The sequence below is a fragment of the Castor canadensis genome, chromosome 11, assembly GCF_047511655.1.
Source record: "Castor canadensis chromosome 11, mCasCan1.hap1v2, whole genome shotgun sequence".
Classification (NCBI taxonomy): domain Eukaryota; kingdom Metazoa; phylum Chordata; class Mammalia; order Rodentia; family Castoridae; genus Castor; species Castor canadensis.
Genome location: NC_133396.1, coordinates 107,093,976 through 107,116,347, shown reverse-complemented (window position 1 = coordinate 107,116,347; position 22,372 = coordinate 107,093,976). Strand labels below are relative to the sequence as shown.

At 43.8% G+C, this 22,372-nt stretch overlaps 1 protein-coding gene across 2 annotated transcripts in view; it reads left to right on the top strand.

Annotated features, from left to right (window-relative positions):
* The first annotated feature begins 575 nt into the window (after nt 1–575).
* Nucleotides 576–22,372, top strand: part of Ints3 (integrator complex subunit 3) — a 43,116-nt gene continuing 21,319 nt past the window's right edge. Inside the window, exons 1-6 of one of the 2 annotated variants that reach the window (XM_020166286.2) lie at nt 576–1,381; nt 10,390–10,473; nt 11,586–11,669; nt 18,474–18,587; nt 18,894–18,978; nt 20,838–20,904. In XM_020166286.2, the coding sequence (XP_020021875.1) occupies nt 1,235–1,381; nt 10,390–10,473; nt 11,586–11,669; nt 18,474–18,587; nt 18,894–18,978; nt 20,838–20,904 (581 nt within the window). In that variant the 5' untranslated portion in view covers nt 576–1,234. The remainder of the gene's footprint in view (nt 1,382–10,389; nt 10,474–11,585; nt 11,670–18,473; nt 18,588–18,893; nt 18,979–20,837; nt 20,905–22,372) is intronic. The other variant, XM_020166287.2, reaches the window with a different exon arrangement.

Here is a 22,372-nt window from a genome sequence, read left to right as displayed (position 1 = left end):
GATTTGAACTCAGGCAAAGCAGGCGCTCTACCATCTGAGCCACACCCCCTAGTGTTAACAAATTTCTATTTAATGATTTGGTTTGCACTAGAGGCCAATGCACCTTTTTTTTTTTTTTTTGCAAAGTCTGATAGTTGCACAGGCATGAGCGCACACACTTGCTCAGGTGAGGGAGCTGGCTCATCTGATGACGTTTGCTCTGGTACTGCCTAAGGGTTGGCACACTGCTTCCTTCCCTGCACTGCCAAATTGTGTCTCCTCAGACTACCCAGGGACAGCGCCCGAACAAGCATCCACCCAGGCTGTAGGAGGAAGGAAATAGGGCGGAAGGAGATATGGCGCATGCACCTTGGTGTGCGCAGGCGCAGTCCGTTTTCTTCCTGATGGCCTCGCACACCCACCTTAGTCGTCACGCCCCTTGAGCGCAGAGGAGAGATGCGATTGGGCAAACTGCTTGTCCATCAGACTAGGCTTGCTTCTCCTCAATACAATTGGCTACCGGGGAGAAGGGCAGTCTGCAGTCATCCGCTTACTCCTTGGCCTCCCAGCGCCACTGCGGAAGCCACTATTGGCGGATGCCCGGGACCGCGACTGCTCACTTCCGGAGCGGGCCGCGACGACTCCTCCTTCCTCCGTCTCCCTCAGCCCTCCTACCCCCCGCCCTTCCACCATGGCCGCCTCTGTGTGGTGTGGGGAGAAGCTGGTCCTCCGTGTGCTCCTATAGCGCTACTGCCTCACCCTCACCCCCTAGGGCTGGATCCAAAGAAGCCTCAATCCCCAACCCTTAGAGCATTAGCCGGGAAGGCTTCCTACCCCCCCACTTCAGAAGCAGGACTCCTCTCCCCCCTTTCCCCTCCAGAGACAGAAACTTAGGGTTTTTCCTCTTTCTCTTAGGGTCAGAAGCCAGAAAGGGCTCCCCTTCCACTTCTAGAGGGGCGAAAGCTTCGCCTCCCTTTCCTCAGGGGCACAGATCCTTACTCTACCGTACTTCCGAGCTAACGGCTTTGCCTCGGCACCGCCACTCGAGAGGCAGCACCTAGAGGACGAGTCGCCTTTGCCGCTCCGCAGGCGCGACCTTTTGCAGAGGAGGGAGGGGTGCAGAGGCTAGCAGCCCGCGCCCTCCCCTCCCCCACTCGTTCCTCTTGCACCTGGTCCCTGGCACCCCAGAGTTCCCCATACCTAGGTCTTTCCACCTATCCACTCCCTGACCTTTTCCTGTCTCCTGGCTGTAGCCATGGAGTTACCGAAGGGAAAGGGAGCAGCAGCAGCAGCTGCTCCGGGAGCAGCGGGAGGTGGAGGAGGAGGAGCGGGAGCAGGAGCCCCAGGAGGGGGGAGGCTGCTACTTTCAACCAGTTTGGATGCCAAGGATGAGTTAGAGGAGGTAGGTGTGGGGGTTGGGGAAGGGAGTTAAGAAATTGGGTTGAGGAGGGATACTGGAGCAGATAGGGGGTGGGGGTGGGAGACAGGCCTTGAAGATTTTCCTAAGGCAATACAAACACTGCTGTAGCTTCCTGCTCCTGAAAGAAGTGTGGGCCAATTTCCTGGATAGGTTGTCATAGTAACAGCAGCCACTAGTATGAAAATGGGGTGTGTGGGGTGGGATGTTGGTTACAGAAGGAATATAGCATCCAGATTTGACAGATTTATTTGTTTGCATTCCTTTCACATACACACCATAGCTGTCTTCAGGATCCACCCTATTCCAGAATTAGGACATACGTTGAGTTGAGAAGTAAGATGTACGTGTTGTTGTCTGAGGACTGTTTGGAGCTTATAGCAGACCTTAGTACCGTCCTGTTAGATTGTATTATTGACTTCGTTTAGACACAGCCAACTGCCAGTAATTTTACCTAAGCACTAAGAATGAGTGAAGACTTAAGGAATTAAGTGAGTAGTGCTTAGATCGGTAGCATCAGCCAAGGGAGTGGGGTGAGCTGGTGAATGGGACATAGAGAACTAGCTTCAGAAACAGCACACACAAAAAAGAGCATGGATTGAGTGCCAAGCACCTGGATGGGAACTTTGGGGGATTTGATTGTTGTCACTGCCCCCTCCCTCCCCCACTTGTTCTTGTCCCTATCCCTGATCTTCCAGAGTTGATCGTGTGTCCCTTTCCACTGCTTACATTCAAGAAGGTTTAGATATGAGTCCCAGAACTGAGGCATGAGTGCAGAACTGTTTAAAAAGCCTAAGACATTTAACTCTGGTTTTCCAGGGTCAGGGTGAGTAAATTAACAGGTCCTGACCCTTCTCTGCCTCTTGGTCACAGCCCTTATCAGATATTAGATGATGGGCAGGCAGATTGGAGAAACTCATTGTTTATTTGAAAAAATGTTTAAATCATATACAAGATGGTGGAACATATATGCAAAAATGAACTATGTTTACTAAAAGGTGACTGGATAACAACTTTGTGGGTTATCTACCAGCAAATGTCTATGCACAGAATTGCTTTCCATCATATTTTCCCCTCATAATTTTTTTTTTTTTGTGGTACTGGGGGGTTTGAATTCAGGGCTTCACACTTGCTAGGCAGGCCCTCTACCACTTGAGCCGCTCTAACAGCCCGCTTCCACCAGCCCTAAAGGAAGTTTTGTTTTTTTGGGTTTTTTTGGTGGGACTGCTTCATGCTTGCAAAGCAGGTACTGTATAGCTTGCCACACCTCCAGTCCATTTTGCTCTGGTTATGTTTTGGAGATGGGATCTTGTGACCTATTTGCCTGTGACTGACCTCCAACGACAGTCTTCCTGAGCTCAGCTTCCCAGCTAGGATTAGAGGCATGAGCCACTGGTCCCATGGTCAAGTTTTTTTTGTTGTTGTTTTGGAGGTGCTGGGGTTTTGAACTCAGGGCCTTGCACTTGCTAGGCAGGTGCTCTGCTCCTTTAGTTATGCCTCCAGCCCTTTTTACTTTTAGATTATTTTTTAGATTGGATCTTGTTTTGGGGTTTTTTTTTTTGTCCATGCTTTTTTTCCTCATTCTGTCTTGGACCACAATCCTCCTACCTATAGCTTCCCCCTACCACAGGTGCATGCTACCACCCCCAGCTTATTTGGTGTTTTGGTTTTTTTTGCTGTTGTTGATGTTTGTTTGTTTTGTTTTGGTGTGACTGGGGTTTGAACTCAGGGCCTCACGCTTGCTAGGCAGGCACTCTACCACTTACCACTTGAGCTACTCCACCAGCCCTGGTCTGGTTATTTTGGAAATAAAGTCTCTCCAGCTATTTGCCTGGACTGGCCTTGAACTTACTGATCTCACCCTCCCAAGTTGCTAGGATTATAGGTGTGAGCCACTGATAGCTGGCTACCAGCTTATTTTTTGAGGTAGAGTCTTTGCCTAGTCTGGTCTTGAAAAACTAGTCCTCCTGATCTCTGCCTCCTGTGTGGCTGCGCTTACAGGTATGAGTCACTATGCCCGGCAAAGTTTGCTTTCTGTTATTTCTGTTTTTATCAACTAATTAAGAATGTAAACAATACTTCTAAAAATAATATATTGTCTGCTGAGTGTGGTGGCGTACATCTGTAATCCCAGTACTCATTAGGATGAGGCAGGAGAATGAATAGTAAGCTTGATTCCAGCCTGGGCCACTACATCCTGCACATTAATCACTTTTTTTATAGAAATGGCCATTTTCATTGTCAAAAAGTATAAAGTCCTGTGGTCTAGCACAAGAACTCTAGGGTTGTAGAAAGTTAATAGTTGATAGCCTTTGATCCCTTCACCAGTTTAGATGCAAAGGAGAAGACTCCAGGGGTTGGATGGAAATCTGTTGATTTGCCATCCTGATTCCTACTGGGGTCATCATGCCTCTGATTTAATTTGTACCACAGGGTAATACAGAATCCTGTTTTTTTTCTGAGAAGTAAATGAAATGATATGGCAGGAAGAGACCACAAAAAAGAGGAAGCATTTATTTTCTCGCTTTTTTAGATTGTCTGAGAATGAACTTTCAACTGTTGCTAGGGAAAACAGGGATAGAGTGTCAGTCTTTTTCTGTTCCTTTCTGTTCATTTTTTTTCTTTTCCTGAACTCTTCATAGTGTAGATGTTTGCTGGAATGTCTCAAGCTCCTCACACTACATTTTCCTTTTTCGCCCTTTGTCCTTTGCATTTGAATTTTCCAGCAAGCCTTACCACACTATTTTTCCGCCATGGGTGTGTGTCTGTTATCCCCACTAGTCCAGGGTGTCTCTAAGAGCAAGACTGCCTTCCTCCTCTGGATCTCTGTACAGATCTCTGCACACAAAAGTTATCAAACCCTGGTGTTGACTGACTGACTCTGCTTGTTCTGGCTTGGTAATTTTCCATCCCAGACCTGCCTATTGCCCAGGAACACAGGTTAGCTCTCTGACTGTATATGGTTACTGTGTGTTGAGTCTAATAGGAAAATAGGATGGTGAGATGAAAATTCTGCCTTCCAGAGCTTATTATCTAAAGACTTGAGCTAATACACCTACAAGAAGATTTCAGAAAAACACATTAGAGGAGTGAAGCGGCAGGGATCATTATAGTTGGTGTGATTAATAAAAGGAACTTTAGAGATCTGGAGAATGAAACATTGGTCAGGAACATCGGGGCAGGAGTTGTGACTCTTTTACCCTAGGGACCATTTGTTTTATCCTTTTTGTCTTGGCCCCATCCTTTCCTTTGAAGGAAGGAGTTTTGCCTTTCCCCATCCCATTTGGGGGGCAGTGAGATAAAAATAGTGCCAGAGACTGGAGGAGTTTAGAACATGTAGTTCCTAGTCTCATGAGCCTTCACAGCTCCTGGTTATTCCTTTGTCAAGGAGGGACCAGTCACTTTGAAGTCGGGCTGAACGCTTTCTTGAAACTGGGTAGATCTTAGGGTTGCACTTGGTTGGAGGTGTGTCCCTGCTATGTTCCCTGAGAGGAATAATTTGTATCCTATCTGAGGAATCTCCAGGGAATGGGTTTTGAGTCATTTCTAATTTTTTTTCCCTCAAATTATTATTTCACATACAAGTGAACGTTGGTTGTGGAGCATAGGTCATCCCTCAGAATATATAGGAGATTGGCCCAGGTCCTTGAGAGGATTCCAAAAATTTGAGCTGCTCAGGTCCCTTAAGTCAGCTGTCCATATGCATGGTTAGGAGGAAGGCTAGCTGCATTTGGTATTCAGCATCTGCAGTAACTCCTTACTGATGTGAGTCTTTGGGGATTGTGATCATGTCTTCCTTTTCTGAAGACAGTAGAACTTAGTTCTTCAAAGCCACCAACTTCCCATAAAGGAGTAATATGTACTTTTTACCAGGCTGTATATTCACCTGGCTGAGGAGGGAAAATGGAGAGGTTAGAAAGATCCCTCTAATTGGATGGAGTTTTCAACTTCAGTCTTCAGCTTCAGTGTATACTGGCAAATAGAAAGGCCTCCCCTTTTCCTCCCCTAGTCCATCTACTGCTGTTGTCATGGTCAGGTAGTTTTAGTACTAGAAAAATTAGTTCAGGAGCTCCTGGAGATGATAAATATTTACTCAGCTCTCTGAGGTGCTGTCATAGAGAGCTTATTCTGAACAGAGCCATTCTGCCAGCAATTGTTGGCAGCGGCATATATGATTTCATTTTTACTAAGGGCTTCCAGAGACTGGGGGAAGAGGGGCACAATTACTCAGTTGTAGAAATCTGGTTTCCTGTGGCCCTCTTTGAGGAGACATGGTTCTTTTGTAACACTAAATCATTTGTAATTAATTCTCCCATCCTGTTTGGACAGTAATTTCTATAGTTCAGGAAGAGCAGTGTCTTCTGTACTTCTGTTGCCTGGAATGGACTATCTGTCACATTTCTTTCTTCATTGAGTTTATCCACTCATCCATATTCCAGTCTCTCCCACTTTCTACATTCTTAGCTGGGCCTCCCTGTTTTAAGAGGCCCCTTTTCTCCTTGACTGGGCAGTGACCCATGGAATTAACTCAGGCCTCTGAACAGAGCGTAGAACATCAGGGAGGGGTCTAAAGAAACTGTTCAATCCAAGGTCTCTCGAGTGTTAAATCACAGCCAGAGACTCAGCCAACACATAGAAATGTGTAGTCAGCTTTGCAGGATCTTGGTACAGGGTCCATCAGTCAGGCCTTCTCTCCTCTCCCCTCTTCCTGTCTTAGAAGGCAAAAGTTTACAGAGGGTAAATAGGAAAGGAAGCCTTTCAGCCTGGTCAAGCACTTAACCATGCCCTCTGGTAGGGGAATAGTTTTCAGGAGTCTTAAAAGACATGCCATTAGAAGCAGTTGCTGAGTTTCTCCATAAATTGAATAGATTCTAATTCAGCTAACACTGAATGCCAGGTGTTTTCACATAGATATTTAATTCTTAGCACAATCTTGTGATATAGGCATTATCCCTGTTTTTCAGATAAGAAAACCAGGGTTTTAGCCAGGCGCCAGTGGCTTATTCCTGTCCTAGCTACTCAGGAGGCAGAGATCAGGAGGATCACAGTTCGAAGCCAGCCTAGGCAAATAGTTCATGAGACCGTATCTTGAAAAACCCTTCACAAAACAAGTCTGATAGAGCGGCTTAAGGTGTAGGTCCTGAGTTCAAGCCCCAGTACCACAAAAAAAAAAAGAGAGAAAACCAGGGTTTAGAGAGGCTCTAAGTATCTTACTCAAGATGAGCCCAAAGTTAGCTAGTAAGGATGGGTTCCTTTTATCCTGTGGTTCCTGTCAGTTTGCATTGGCTACCTACTGCCTGACTTCTCTTACCTCTAGTCTCTGTTGATTGAGCAGAGATTTCTTCCTGTGATAGGAAGCCATACCTAGAATTTTTTTTTGAGCTGTTACTTATTCACTATCCCCCTCTACTCTGAAATTGCTTGTTAACCTTGGTGGGGTGCAGGGGTCCCAGCAAGAACAGGCTAGACCTAGTAACTGGAATAAGTGACCCTCCAGTCTCTGATAACTATCTTGGATAGAAAGGGTAAGATTTCAAAAGAGAAGAACCCCAGCCTGAGGTTTTTCCTTCCCTCCCCTTCTCATACAGGAGCTGTACTAAGTAATGATGGGTCTCAGAGCTTGTGGGTCATGAGAGTCACAGCTCAACTTTCATGTGATCTCACAGCTCTTTTTCACAAGTATGCAGGTGCTGTTTATTAAGGCTGAGCCTGATGATCTGACCTAATTTAGGAGATAGACCTGATGTTGCCAGTAAAGTTGTAATAACTTTAAACTCAGGCAGCTTTGTCTTATTTAAGGTTGATTTTTTTTTTTTTTCCTGGTGGGTCCTAGGGTTTGAACTTAGGGTGTCAAGCTTACTAGGTAGGTGCCCTAGCACTTGCCACACCCCCAGCCCTTAAGTTGAGGTTTTGCAGCTATCAGAACTTCTTGCCTTAAGATAAATTCTGCTGTCTGCCACCTTACGCTCTTACACAGGAGAGGACGTCATGGAGAATCTCAGGATGATGGTCAATGGAGATTCATGGTTGTCTTTCATGCTTAGACCTTTCCCATTGCTTTATTTGTCAGTTCCTCAGAACACTGCTACAGCTGGGCGCCAGTGGCTCACGTCTATAATCCTAGCTACTCAGGAGGCAGAGATCAGGAGGATTGAGGTTTGAAACCAGCCTGTGTAAATAGTTATGTGAGACCCTATCTTGAAAAAACCCATCACAGGGGGTGTGGTTCAAGGGATAGAGTGCCTGCTTTGCATGCAGGAAGCCTTGAGTTCAAATTCCAGTGCTCCCCCCTCAAAAAAAGAATTTATTAGGAAAAAACCCATTACAAAAAAGGACTGGTGAAGTGGCTTAACGTGAAGACCCTGAGTTCAAACCCCAGTACTGCCAAAAAAAAAACCAAACCACTGCTACAGACCACTTCTTAGCAAGTGTTTGTTACTAGGGATTGAGCCCAGGCTTCCTGCTTGGTAGGCAAGTACTCTACCACTGAACTACATTGTCAGCCCACCTCAGAAAAACTATTTATTTATTTATATTTTTTTCAGTGCTGGGGCTTGAACTCAGGGCCTATACCTTGAGTATGGTGCTTGGCTTTTTTTTTTTTTTTTGGCAGTACTGGGGTTTGAACTCTGGCCTCACGCTACTAGACAGGCACTCTACCACTTGAGCCATTCTGCCAGCTCATCAAAAACCAATTTATCTGGGGTGGGGGGAGGTGGCCCAAATAATGTATGCACATGTAATTAAATGTAAAAATGACAAAACAAACAAAAACAATTTATCTTGAGACAGGGTCTTACTAAGTTGCCAAGACTGGCCTCCAACTTGGGATCCTCCTGTCTCCGTCTCTTAAGTAACTGGGATTATAGTTGAGCACTCCCACCTCTTCACCTGTATGTTTTGTTATAGCCTCTAAAATCAAGTGGATCTTAGAAGTAAACCAGTGTGCCTTTGTCCTAGTTTTGCCATCATCATAATCACTGGAAATTGGTTTTCCTAAAGGACTCAGGAAATAGTTTAGATGTTGATAACAGAGAGGCTCTGGTTTGACATGAGATACATTTCATCATTATCTTATCAATATGTAGTTTTTTGTGTTTTTTTTTTTTTATCAGTATATGGTATCAAATGCTTCTTCAGAATAGGGACCAGTGACTTAAGACCTCTGTAGAATATTGAGCAGGGTGCCATGTTAAGGTGGCCTTTAACTGAGAAGGGCCTTTGGGTTGGCTTTAATACAGCTGTTTCCACCTTTTTTTAACTGAAGACCTTTAGGTTTTGGTTTGGCCTTTTGTTCTCTGTTGCTCCTTTCTTTCCTCACACTCATTGTTTGTTTGTTTTTTTTTTTTTTTTTTTTTTTTTTGTGTGGCAGCACTGGGGTTTGACCCCTGGGCTCACGGGTGCTCTTCCATTTGAGCCTCTCCACCATCCCTGTTTTAGGTTGGGTATTTTCAAGGTAACTCTCTCAAGAAATGTTTGCCCAGGCTGGTTCCCCTCAATCCTCCTAATCTCTGCCTCCTCAGTAGTTAGGATGCAGGAGTAAGCCACCAGCGCCTGGCTCACACTCATTGTTTTCTAAGTTTGTTTTTAACATTGTAGGGATGGGAACATTTCAAACATGAAAAAGTAAAGAGACTTTTCTAGAAGCCCATGTTCTCATGGTTATCTTTTTGCCTCCCCACTTCTTTCTTTTGTTTTCTGGCTACTGCTTTCTATTTTTGTTTTTTTTGGGGGGGAGGGGTGTGACTGGGGTTTGAACTCGGCTTCATGCTTCCTAGTTTTTGCTTAAATTTTATCATACTGTGCAAAAAAATAATATAACAATAATTCCTTGATATAATCAATACTAGGTCAGCATTCAAATTGCTTTTTCTTTTTTTTTTGTTGCACTGGGGTTTGAACTCAGAGCTTTGAGCTTACAAAGTGGGTGGTGCTCTATTGCTTGAGCCACACCTTCAGCCCATTTTGCTTTGGTCTTTTTGGAGATAAGGGTCCTTTTTTGTGTGTTTGTGGTACTGGGGCTTGAACTTAGGGCCTACACCTTGAGCCAGTCCACCAACCCTTTTTTCTGATGGGGTTTTTGAGATAGGTCTTGGGAACTATTTGCTCTGGGCTGGCTTTGAACCTTGATCCTCCTGATCTCTGCCTCCTGAGTATCTAGGATTACAGGTGTGAGACACCAGTGCCCAGTCTCTAAATTCTTTTTATCATTGGTTTTTTTCAAGTAAGTAATCAAGATCTATATTTTATATTTAGTTGATAATGATTCTTTAATATATATATATTTTTTTTTTTTTTTTGGTGGTACTGGGGTTTGGACTCAGGGCCTCATGCTTGATAGGCAGAAGCTCTATCTTTGTACAACTCTGCTAGCCATGATTCTTTAATTTTTAATAGCAATTTAAAAATAATTGCAAACTAGACCAGGGGCATGGCTCAAGTGGTAGAGTGCCTGCTTAGCAAGTGTGAGTCTGATACCCCAGTACCACAAAAAAAAAAAAAAAAAAATTAGAAAAATTATTCAGGGCCTCACTGTGTAGCCCAGGCTGAACATCTCTTTCTGCCTCAACCTCCCCAAGTGTTAGGATTGCAGGTAAGCCACACCACACTTGGCTATTCATTTATTTTGAGATGGGTTTCACCAGGTTAGTATCATACTTCTGAACTTAAGTAATCTTCCTACCTCAGCCTCCTGAGAATTTGGGATGGGCTATCTTCAGTGCATTGTAAAGGCATGTGGTGTCAATTTGTCTCACTGTTGGTGATATTAACTCTTGGTTAAGGTAACATCTTCCACATTTTCCCTCATTTATTTGCCTGCATAAACTATTACTCCTGCCATTGCTTCTACATTTATTAGTTGCCCTTCTACTGTAAGAGTGCTTTTTTTTTTTCTTTTTCTTTTTTTTAATTAACTGTTTTGGAGTCAGAAGTACTTCTTAGATGGTGTTTATGACATGACATGCTATTAATTTTCTCTCACCTCTTCCCAGAGACTGGAAAGGTGTATGAGCATTGTGACGTCAATGACGACTGGTGTCTCCGAAAGAGAGGCCAATGATGCCCTCAATGCCTATGTAAGTATTGTGCTCTCACATCTATTTCTGCTTCTAGGAAAGCTCTGGCACACAATCAGAAACATGGAAAGACTTAAGTGGCTAGGAGCTAGGAGGCTGATGTTCAGGTCTTGGTTTCTGATCCAGATTTCCCAACTGCTCTCTCACTGCAGGACTCCATCTCCTTGAACCTTAGGCATCTTTAAATTAAACATCTTTAAATTTTAAATAACAACAGGTTCAGGCTGGCATTGAACTCATGATCCTCCTGCCTTACCCTCCTGAGTGCTGGATTTACAGGCACGTATCACCATTCCTACCTTAAATAATAACCATTTTTGGTAGTGCTGGGGTTTGAACTCAGGGCCTTCACCTTGAGCCACTTCGCCAGCCCTTTGTTTGTGATGGACTTTTTTCAAGATAGAGTCTCATGAACTATTTGCCTGGGCTGGCTTGGAACTGCAGTCCTCCTGAGTAGATAGGATTACACTCACTGGTGGCATGAGCCACCAGTGCCTGGCTCAATAATAACTTTTTAAAAAACTTAGTTCTGTAATAGTTTTTTTTTTTTTTTTTGCGTGGACCTGGGGTTTGAACTCAGGGCCTGCTTGCTAGGCAGGTGCTCTACCACTTTACCTGCTCCACCGGCTCTGTAATAGTTTTTTTCTTCACAAATCCTTCTCAAAAGTATTTTATTTTTTACATTTGTATTAATCTGTGTGGATGAATTTTGTGTGTGTGTGTGTGTGTGTGTGTATGTGTGTGTGACTCGGGTTTGAACTCAGGGCTTTCCACTTGGAAAGCAAGCACTCTACTGCTTAAACCACACCTCCAGTCCATTTTGCTTTGGTTATTTTTGGAGGTGGGGTCTCTCCAACTATTTGCCCTGGTTGGCCTCAAACCTCTATCCTCCCGATCTCAGCCTCCCAAGTAGCTGGGATTATAGGCATGAACCATCGGTGCCTCATCCCTTTTAAGAGAAGGAAGTCATGAAATTTAAGAGTTGATCATTCTTCATTGCATGATACCCAGGGGTCCCAAGTATTCTGAGGGAAACTGTGCTTGAACGTTGTACTCATGAATGACAACTAGTTTTTTGTTTTTTTTTTTTTTTTTCCTTCCTCACCTTCCAGGTATGTAAAGGTCCCCCCCAGCATGAGGAAATCTGCTTGGGTCTGTTTACTCTTGTCCTCACTGAACCTGCCCAAGCTCAGAAGGTAAGATACCTGCCCTGGACCCTCTTCAGACATGATCTGGGAATATGGTGGAATTTACCATTTAACTGGATTTGTATCTGACCCTTTGACTAGAGCTGAATCACCTTGTTCTTCATATGTAATTTAAACTCCCTTATCTTATTCTCAGTGAATTGATTTTTCTCTGACTGAAGTCCTTTCTGTCCCCAGATTCTGAAGCTAAAAGGCAAGAAAAGGTAGTTGTGAAAGTGAAAAAAACACTTCCAGATTTAAATTTCAGGTGTATGTTGCAAGACTCAAATGGCTGGGATTTATTTTGGGGAAGAGAAGACACCAAGTATAACCAGCTCTGTGAGAATTCTTACTCTGAAGGGCAGTGCTTGTAGTTTGCAAGTTCTGTCATTAGCAGGTGAATAGAAAAAGGGCTTAAATGGCAGCAAGTTGCTGGGCGCTGTGGCTCACACCATAATCCTAGCCACTGAGGAGGCAGAGATCAGCCACTGAGGAGGAAGAGATCAGCCATTGAGGAGGCAGAGATAAGGAGGATCTTGGTTCGAAGCCAGCTCAGGCAAATGAAGTTTGCCCTATCTCGAAAAACCCTTCACAAAAATAGGGCTGGTGAAATAGCTCAAGGTGAAGGCCTTGAGTTCAAGCCCAGTACTGAAAAAAAAAAAAAAGAAGAAAGAAAGAAATTGCAGCAAGTAATTTAGACAGCTTAATATTATATACCTTATGCAGTAACAGTAACAAAGCACTGGAGTGTGCTGGAGTCTGACCTCCTAAGGAATATTGCAGGAAGCCTAGTCTGCAGCTTTTCACAGACAGAAGAGGCTCTTCTATGCAGAATGGTTTAAGTAGATTCCTTTGTTGAGGGACCAGGCAGGATAATTTCCTTGGATTCTTTTTTTTATGATAAAGTGGCAACATTTAGTCTTCTGCCTCTCCAGATTTCCCCCTACCAGTTTTGGCATAATAATTTAAAGTATGTCTGGAATCTGGCTTGAACTGTATGACAGGAATAAGAGAAGAGCTCAGAATCAGGGAAATTCAGTATCTCCTTGGCTTTTCCATGAACAAAGGTGATGTAGAAGGAAACAGACATACTCTTTGCATAGCATTCTTTTGGGCTCTATCCATAGAAGATCTCATTTGATGCTTCCAAAAAAACCATGTGAGTTTGATACCTTTATCCCCTCCCTGCAAAACAGTTGCATTTACCTGTAAGGTAATGTGGATGTTAGACATGTTGCTTGTTAAGTGATAACCAAAGGAAACTCATTCCCAAGGATGAGAACAGGATGCTTCATAGTCTCTGGCATAGTTGCTTGAATTAACTTCAGGGGAAGGATTTATGGGCATGGGAACCTGGTGTGTTTGTATTTCTTATGGCAGCTGGAATAGAATCTGGGGTGAGGGTAAGATGGTAGGGCAGCAAGTATCCAAATCCTTGGTTTCCCAGGAGAGAGTCCAGGCCATTTTGGGCTGGGACATTGTAGAATAAAAATCACTATTTCATTTTCTTTCTTCTTTTTTTTTTTGTGGTACTGGAGGTTGAATTCTTGAACTTGGCCTCATACTTGCTAGACAAGTGTTCTACCACTTAAGCTGCATCCAGCCTTTTTTGCTTTAGTTATTTTATTTATTTATTTATTTATTTTTTGCAGTACTAGGGTTTGAACTCAGGACCTCATGCTTGCTAGGCAGGTGCTCTACCACTTGAGCTGCTCTGCCAGGCTGCTTGCCTTAGGTATTTTTCAGGTAGGGTCTCACTTTTTTTTTTTTTTAACCTGAGCTTCAGTCCTACTGATTCATCCTGGGATGATAGGTGGGTGCCACTAAGCCCAGCTTTTCTTAGTGTTGTTGTGGGACTGGGTTTTGAATTCAGGGCTTTGTGCTTACAAAGCAAGTGCTGTACTGCTTGAGCCTCACCTCCAGCTCAAGCCCAGCTTTTTTGTTGAGAATGGAATCTGAGTAACTTTTTGCCTGGGCTGGCAAGAAGATCCTCCCCATCCCTGCCTCCCAAGTAGCTGGGATTTAGGCTATTTCTTTTTCACATTGAATTTATCATTAAGATCCTTGGAAAGATAGGAATGTCTCCAATTTGGTGGTGTTAAATAGTGTTATGATCCCATTGGTTTTAAATAAATTGTTGGCAAAGGTGAGGATAAAAGGATTGGGGTTAAGGTTTAATTTTCTCTTGTATGGATTTTTATAAACATTATAATTAAAATCTGATTCAAGAGCTGAGGATGTACCTCAGTGATAGAATCCTTGTGTAGTATATGTGAGGCCCTGGATTTGATCCAGTATCACAAAACAAACAAACAAACAAGATAAGAACAAAGTCTTATTTAGTCACCACAGTGCAGATCAGTCTTGCCTGGAGGAAAGGCTTGTTTGTTTGTTTCATGTGAGCTCTGAATCAGCCAGGATGTATTAGTAAACCTCAGTGAAGAGCCAGGGTGTGTATTTCCGGTTCTTTGCCTGGCTTGTCAGATTCTGCATTGTAAACGTTTATTATGTCATGAGTTTGGCCATCCTGACCCAGCAAGGGCCAGACCACTCCTCTTCCTTTTACACTGTGACAGGCCTGTGAGGGAGGTACGTGCTCTCTGGGGAGATAAAAATACCTCATCTTGGGTCTTTAAGTGATTGACAGCTGTGCCAGAATTCGTGTTCACATGCTAAAGGTTTCCAAGTAAATCCTCTGCCTGTGAGCCTGGTTGTACTGAGTCTCCAGGTCAGGCCTCTTCAGACAAAGCTGGCGGAAAAAGAAATTAGGAGAAACATGGTTCTAGGTGAATAAAGAGCTATCAGGTAGTGACTCACTTGGAGACCTTGAACAGGGTCAGAGTGTGGTAGAAGAATTAATGATGAATCTGCCTAGTGTTTTGATCCTTCTATGTAGCAGGGTAATTATCTTTTGAAATAGTTCTGTGCTACAGAAGTTTTGGGTGGGAGTTAGTGATAAAGACTAATCAGCTTTAAGAAGTGAACTGTTTTCTAAAGGTTTATTTGAGGTTAATAGGATGGATTTGAGATTCGGTTATTCCTCAGTCTCCACAGGCGGAAAGACAAGAGGCAGATATGATAAAGAGGGTAGTAGGAAAACTGAGTTTTTAAACACGTTAGAAACTTGCCCTGGGGTGACTTAGGCCTGTAATCCCAGATACTCAGGAGGTGGAAATTGTGAGGCCAGTAAAAGATTAGCATGACCCCATCTCAACCAGTAAGTTGGCCATAATGGTTCATTCTATTGTCCTAGCTATGTGGTAGGTATAAATAGCAGGATCAAGGTTCAAGGCTAGCCTGGGCAACAAAGGCAAGACCCTGTCTCAAAAATAATCACAGAAAAGAGCTGGTGGAATGGCTCAAGTGGTAGAGTGACTGCCTACCAAGAGTGAGGCCTTGCGTTTAAACCTCAGTACCACCAAAACAATAAATAAATAAAGCAAGACCCTAGAGCAAAATGGAATGGAGACATGGTTTAAGTGGTGGAGTACTTGCCTACCAAGCATGAGGCCCTGAGTTCAAACTATAGTACTGCCAAAAAGAAAAAGAGAAAGAAAGCATGAGCTGAGAATCCTCTGCCAGTACTGATGGACAGGTTCAGGAGTTAAGATCAGCTTTGGACTTCCTAGTGAACAGGACTGGGTGGATTAAACAGGTGAGCAAGAGGACGCAGTTAAAGAAAGAGCAGCTAAGGTGTTGGAAGAGTAAAATATGTAGGGGGTGGATTTTGTCCCAGTTGTACCTTCTTGATTTGCTCTTCCCTCTTGGCAGCTCTTATGAATGTTTATATTCTTTGAGTTACTTATTTCCCATTTGGTGTCTGAACTAAACAGCCAGGAGTAGAGGTGGTTTGGGAACTGTGGTAATGAGAGAGGCTGAGTTGGAGGCCTAAGCTGTTCAGGCTGTAGCAGTTAGTAGGTAGATAAAGGTAATTGGAAAAGATATAAGTAACATCTTTGTCAAGGTCTCTAAGGGTCCTGGATCCAGGCCCAGGCATTTCTTGGTCTAGGTGCTTCTTCCAGCCGAGAGCTCCAGAAAGAAGGCTGGAGGCTTATGGAGGCCTGGATTAGAACATCACTCTTCTCTCTTAATTTGCATCTTCTCTCTTGGCAGCTTGATGAGGTTTTTTTTGTTTTGTTTTGTTTTGTTTTTCTTCCCATCTCTTTCTCCTCCATACCAGTCAGCAGACTGGCACAGAACTTATTAAAATAGCTGGCAGCATCAGAAATATGATACCCTTGGTACCCAGATGCCATGTGTTACCAGCAGTTATGGTTGATAAAGGTCCCAGTGGAGCATGGAATTAGGCAGAGAGTATCTTTTCTCTTCATCTGAGCCTGTATGGCCTCAGATATTTGTCCTCCTTCTCCATCCTGGGTGTTTCCCAAATATCTGGGATTTCTGCTTTTATTTGAACAGATGAGGTTCCTCTGAGGTTAGCAGTGTCTCTGTCTTTGGTTTGACACAGATTTTTCTTCTATCTCTTGCTCCCTTATGCTCTCTACCCATTCTGTGACTTACCTCTGAGGAGGCTACAGGGTATAACTATCTAATTTGCTAACCAGCACATTGGCAGTAGTGACACTGGGCTCTTTATCACCTGCTTGTTCTCTATTTGGTTTTTTGATCTCTCACCATGAGAGGATAAATTCTCCTTTGGGTATGAAAAGTTTATGGAGGAACCTCTTAACTTTTGATATTTTTGTCAGATCATTTGGTTTGGCTTAGGGACAAAAGAAGCAGGAGGAAGGGACAAGAGTCTCTTAGGAGACCCTCATCACACTTAAGCCAAAGAATGGCTAGTCTTGAGGATGCATCTCCTGATTGCTTGGGATGACAGCATTTATATTTTTTTCTTTCTTTTTTTTTTTTTTTTTTTTTGTGGGACTAGGGTTTGAACTCAGGACTTTGAGCGACAGCATTTAGAAATGTAGTTGCTTCAAAGCCATCACAAATTCTTACCTGCATCCCCAGCAGTCTCATTTCCTTTTGGTTACTTCTAATATTGATATAAGAGGTAGTTAAGCATGGAATCTGGAATTAGACTGTCTGAATTTTAATCTTGGTTCTTGTTCTACTTTCATAAGTGACCTTTAATCCCTTTATGCCTGTTTCCCAATCTGTAAAAATAGAGATAGTAATAAATTGTACCTATTTCAAAGGGTTGTGTTTTATATATATATATATCAAATGCAGAACTATATATAATGCGAAGTTTGTGCCCAAGAACAAGGAATGTTAGCTATTATTGTTGTTCTTTTTTTGTTCTTGTTATGCTTTACCACTGGAGCCACTCTGCCAGCCTTTCTTTTTTGTTCTTGGTGTTTGCTTTTTGTTTTTTGAGACAGGGTCTTGCTATGTAGCCCAGACTGGCCTCAAACACTCGATCCTCCTGCTTTAGCCCTCCTCCACAGGGCTGGGATTATAGGCATATGCCACTATACCCAGTTTATTATTGTTACTATTCTTAGTGTCATCTTTGTTATTGGCCTTCAGAAGTTTCTGCCTAGGAAGCTACCTATCTGCTTTTTATCCTTTTACTTGAGACCCTTACAGACTAGAACTCAGCAGGCTAAGGAGGCTGCCAGTGAGATCCCCTAAGGTATTCCTCCAGGAGTCTGATTTCACTGGAGAGTCAGGGTAAAAAAAACTTTAAGGAGAAGGAAAGCAATGACTCTTACAGAAAAAACTGCCTGTCTTTCCTTACCTCCCCCAGGGATATGAGTGAGGCTCCCTCCCTCCCTTCCTCCCTCTCTCCCTCCCTTCCTCCCTCCCTCCCTTCCTCCCTCCCTCCCTTCCTCCCTTCCTCCCTCCCTCCCTCCCTTCCTCCCTTCCTCCCTTCCTCCCTCCCTTTCTCCCTCCCTCCCTTCCTCCCTTCCTCCCTCCCTTCCTCCCTCTCTCCCTCCCTTCCTTCCTATTTTGTTTTGTCTTGTTTTGAGACAGGATCTTAATATGTATTCTAAGCTGGCCTTGAACTCACTATGTATCCCAGGCTCACCTTGAACTTAAAGCCTTCCTCTTTCCCTTTCCCAAGTGCTGGGATTATAGATATGCACCACCACACTGGGTACCCTTCCTCTTTCAGTACTTGGGAAAAGTAAATGGCATCCCACACCAAAGAAGACATTTAGGGTTGGGGATGTACCTTAGTGGTAGAGAGCTTGCATAGTGTGTGCAAGGTCCAGCAATACTTAAAAGAGAAGAAGAAAGTTGTTTTTTAGGAGAGGTCTCACCATGTAGCCCAAGCTGACCTTGAGGAAAGACTGTTGGTCTTTCCTCAGTACCGGAATGCTGAGATTACAGACATCCAGCAGTTTGAGTTTGGGTTTTGTCCTTTCCATCCAGGGCTCTGATCCATTAATACTCCCTTTGCTGCATTTGTCTGGGTCAGAGCAGATCTAGAAACCTCTGGGTTCCTTCTTGGCTTGTTCAACCAAACCCATTCTGCAGTGACCTTTTACTGGCAGATTAAAAGCAGATGGCCTCCACCTGGTTTTGCTCAGCTTGTGGCATCAAACAGTGTGACACTTCCTCAGAAGGGAGGTGGGGACAGGGATAGGAGTAGGAGCTTTGCCCAGCAGGGTTTCCTTCCTTATTAGAGAATAGTTCAGTCCTTTTTTCCTACTCTCTGAGACAGAGCAAAGAGTAGGTTTAGGCTAGAGGATCCCTATGGAAGGAAAGTATCCATAATAGAAAGTATTTCATTGCCATTCAGTATACCATTGGTGTTATTTAATTTTAAGAGGGGGTCCACTATGGGTGGGGTCAGGAGCCTTGTTCTCAGCTTACTGGCTGCTTACTCACTTCTCACAGTGTTACCGGGACTTGGCTCTGGTGAGTCGTGATGGCATGAATATTGTCTTGAATAAAATCAACCAGATACTTATGGAGAAGTACCTGAAGTTGCAGGATACCTGCCGTACTCAGGTAAGGCCAGAAAGAAAAGAGAAGATCCAGGGGCTGTGATGGTGTATCTCATCAGTAGTGTGTGTGCTCGGCATGCACAAGGGCCCTGGGTCCCATCACCAGCAAAAAAAAGGAGAGAATTCAGTTCAAAGTCTTAACAATGAGGATGGATCCTCTCACAGTGAAGGGAGGGAGGAGTGACTGGGGTTAAAAGGGGGGCCGTACACCCTACCCCTACCATTGCGTACCTAATTGTAATGTGATTGAATTAGCTCCTTTTTCAAACTCACAGGCACTGCTCTTCATGTCTTTTCCTCTCTCCTTTAGTTGGTGTGGTTGGTACGGGAACTAGTGAAGAGTGGGGTTCTGGGAGCTGATGGTGTTTGCATGACATTTATGAAGCAGATTGCAGGTGAGTTTGATGGCAGGAGCATAAAGAAGAAAGCGGAGGAGCCAAAGAGTAGGTGGAGGTGGAGGCAATGGAAATGACTAAGGAACTTGATTCCTTGTTGCTTAGACTTTTTATCTTTCTTTTGGTGGTACTTGCTAGGCAAGTGCTGTTAACCACTTGAGCCAATCCTCCAGCCCTTTTTTGTGTTGGATATTTTCAAGATGGGGTGTCTTGAACTATTTGCCTAGACTGGCCTGGAACCTGTATCCTCCTGATTCTGCCTCTTCAGTAACTAGGATTACAGGCATGAGTCACTGGTGCCTTGGCTTAGACTCTGTCCATCTGATGCAGACATCTCCTGGCCACATCTGTCATAGGAAGAAATTGAAAAAATCACAAGGGGCCTTTGGCAGCAATAAATCTTGCTTCATTTTCTTGCTTGACAAATCCAGACTTAACAGAATATTTGACCTATTTTAGCTGGTCTTCTCTCTAGGGTTTAGTGCCATTCTGAATCAGGAAGGAATGGGGAGAAGTGAAGGAAAATACTTTGTTCCCATGTTGTTTTGCATTCCGAAATCCAAGTACCTTAACTGGCTCCAAGTCTCTGTTCTAAGCATTTGCTCCCTAATAATTGTGATATCTGACTGGGGCCAATCTGAGAGACAAATGATGTCACAGAACAGACCCTGACATTTAGACTTTATTATTATCTTGGCATCCGTGACATCTGTCTGAGCCACTGAATATAAAAGAGGCATGCCTGAACTACCTTTTCTACTCTTGAGATTACATGTGTTTATTTAAAAATGACCCCATTGCTTTACCTCACCGTTTACTCATTGGTGACTTACTTTTTTTTTTAGTTTGGTTTTCTTGTTTGTTTGTTTGTAATACTGAGGTTTGAGCTCAGGGCCTACACCTTGAGTTACTCCACCAGCCCTTTTTTTGTGATGGGTTTTTCAAGATAGGGTCTTGAGAACTATTTGCCCAGGCTGGCTTCCAACTGAGATCCTCCTGATCTCTACCTCCTGAATAGCTAGGATTACTGGTGTGAACCACTGGTGCCCGCCTTTTATAGGATTTTATGTAACATCAGTGCCCCTGTTCTGATGTATGATTGCTAATCTATGTGATGTGTGACTTACATGAACATTGAGTTTTTTTGGGGGGTGTGGTACTGGGGGTTGAATGGAGAGCCTTGCAGTTGCTAGGCAGGTTCTGTACCAGTTGTGCCACTCCACCAGCCCATAACATTGAATTTTTTAATTGGTACCTGGGGCAAGGTATAGCATTGTTGGGCTGGATATTTTTTCCTCTCTCCTGACACTTTCTTCCCTGTTTGGCACTCCCAGCCCCCACTTCTCATCCCAAGACTTTGGTCTGACATCACTGCATGTTAATTCTGCCCCGGGAAGTTCCATAGCAAGAACTGAAGACTGATGTCTAGAAACAAGAAACCCTTGGCCTGATAACAGCCTAAGCACAGGACCCAGGATATCCAGATAGTGGACTATAGTTACTGCCAACTACCTGCACCTCTCAGGCCCTGTTTGAGATGTTATCCTTGCTTTCCATTTGTGGTGTTCTCATGTCTCCTTGTCTTGGATATACCTTTTGAAGGGGCACGATGTTCCTAGTATTAGCTCTGTTTTCTGGAAAAGTCCAGAACATTCCCTTTACTTCTGTCTCAAGGCAAAGGGGGAAAACTTTAAAGCTGAACAGAAGAGAAGTTAGTTTATCCTAGTATTCAGCAGTGATGGGATAATGGGATGGACCAGAAGGATGAGCAAAGAGATATATTGGGTTTGTTGAGTTACTAATCAGAGCTACTGTATTCTGATTCTCTCTCTCCCTTCCCCCCTGCCCTTTGAAATTAGGTGGAGATGTTACAGCCAAAAATATCTGGTTGGCAGAAAGTGTTCTGGATATCCTGACGGAGCAGAGGTAGAGTCTACCATGAAGGGTGGGACAAGACTCAGATATGGCCATAAGGGGTATGATTATGGAAAATGAGGAAGAAAGAATTATGTGGCCCAACAACCTCTTAAGTTTGAGGGGAGGGAGGGGCAAGTATATTGGTGGCAAATGGAGTAATTGTTATAGTATGCCCCCAAAGAATGAAAGAGTGGAAAAGAAGGCCCTTGCTAAAATATCTCAGAGCCCAGGAAAAACTGGTTTCATCTGATAAGGGTTTATTTTTGATCCAGACCTCCTTGGAATGTTTATCTTTGGGGGGGAGGTGGAGGGAGAATGAGCTCAGCAGAGTGGGGCCAGCCAACCGCACAGGCCTGGCAGGTATCTCTCCTCCCAATCCTTTCAGTCCATACATGTTCTTTTTTGGAATGGTCCAGGGATAGTCGGGGGAGGAGGCATAGAGATCAGTAAATCCTACTAGAGTTTGCATATAGGGCTTGGAGGCTTCAGTGGTAGAGAGAACATAATGGGGTATATGGGATCTCCTGACTGATTCTTTCCCTTCCTCATCAAAGTAAAGGACCAGAAATGATATGTGGGCTTTTCCGTATCTGAATTTTGGTGTAAGGCCTTCCCCTTTGGTCCTGTAATTAATTTCAGAGGCCCTTTGGGTAAGGACATTTAATAGTCAAATGATTGAAAGGGCTATAGTGTCCATTTTATCTTCAATTAGAGAAACAGACCTCCACCCATAATTCACCCTGTGAAAGGGCCAGCTGTGTATGCTATGTTCTGCCCAAGCCTGAGAGCCAAGCAGGCCTGCTGTGCAGTGCCACCTAGTGCTCTGAATGTGTTTGTGCAGCTGCAGTAGGTCTGGTACCAACACGGGAGAGCCTAGCAGTCTCTTATCAAGTCCCTGCTTCTCTTGCGTCTCTGTGTCCTGAAAGTAGAGGACCTCACTTTTATCCCTCTTTTTCTTCATTATGCCATCCTGGGGTTCAGATTATTCATCACCTTTGCTAGCAATCTTCCTAAAAAGTGTTTTTTTCTCATTTTGTTCCTGGTGCCAGATATTTTCTGTCTCCATACTTTCAAGCTGAATTTCCCATACAGGTGTTAAATAGTAACCATATAGCTTCCCTTCCCCACCCTTTCCATCTGTACCCCCTCAAGTTCACATGTTTTGGTGAACAGAGTACCTCAAAGTTTTAAACTGTCTTATCCACACCCTCCTTCTAACCCCCTTCCAAGTGTTTCAGGGCTGTGGGAATAAAAAGTAGCATGTGAGGGGAGAGAACCTGCCCCAGTGTTCTTGGCTAGTGTTTTTATTTTGTGAAAGGAAAAGGCCAGGCCTTTTAATTAGGTGGCTTGAGCACTTTTCCGGAATCAGGATGTTGCCTGGTTGGATTAATTAAGCTCCCTGTCTTCTCCTTCCAGTTCCCTGCCTTCCAGCAGGGGTGCCAAAACCATTAAAAACTATTATATGGGGGGACTGCTC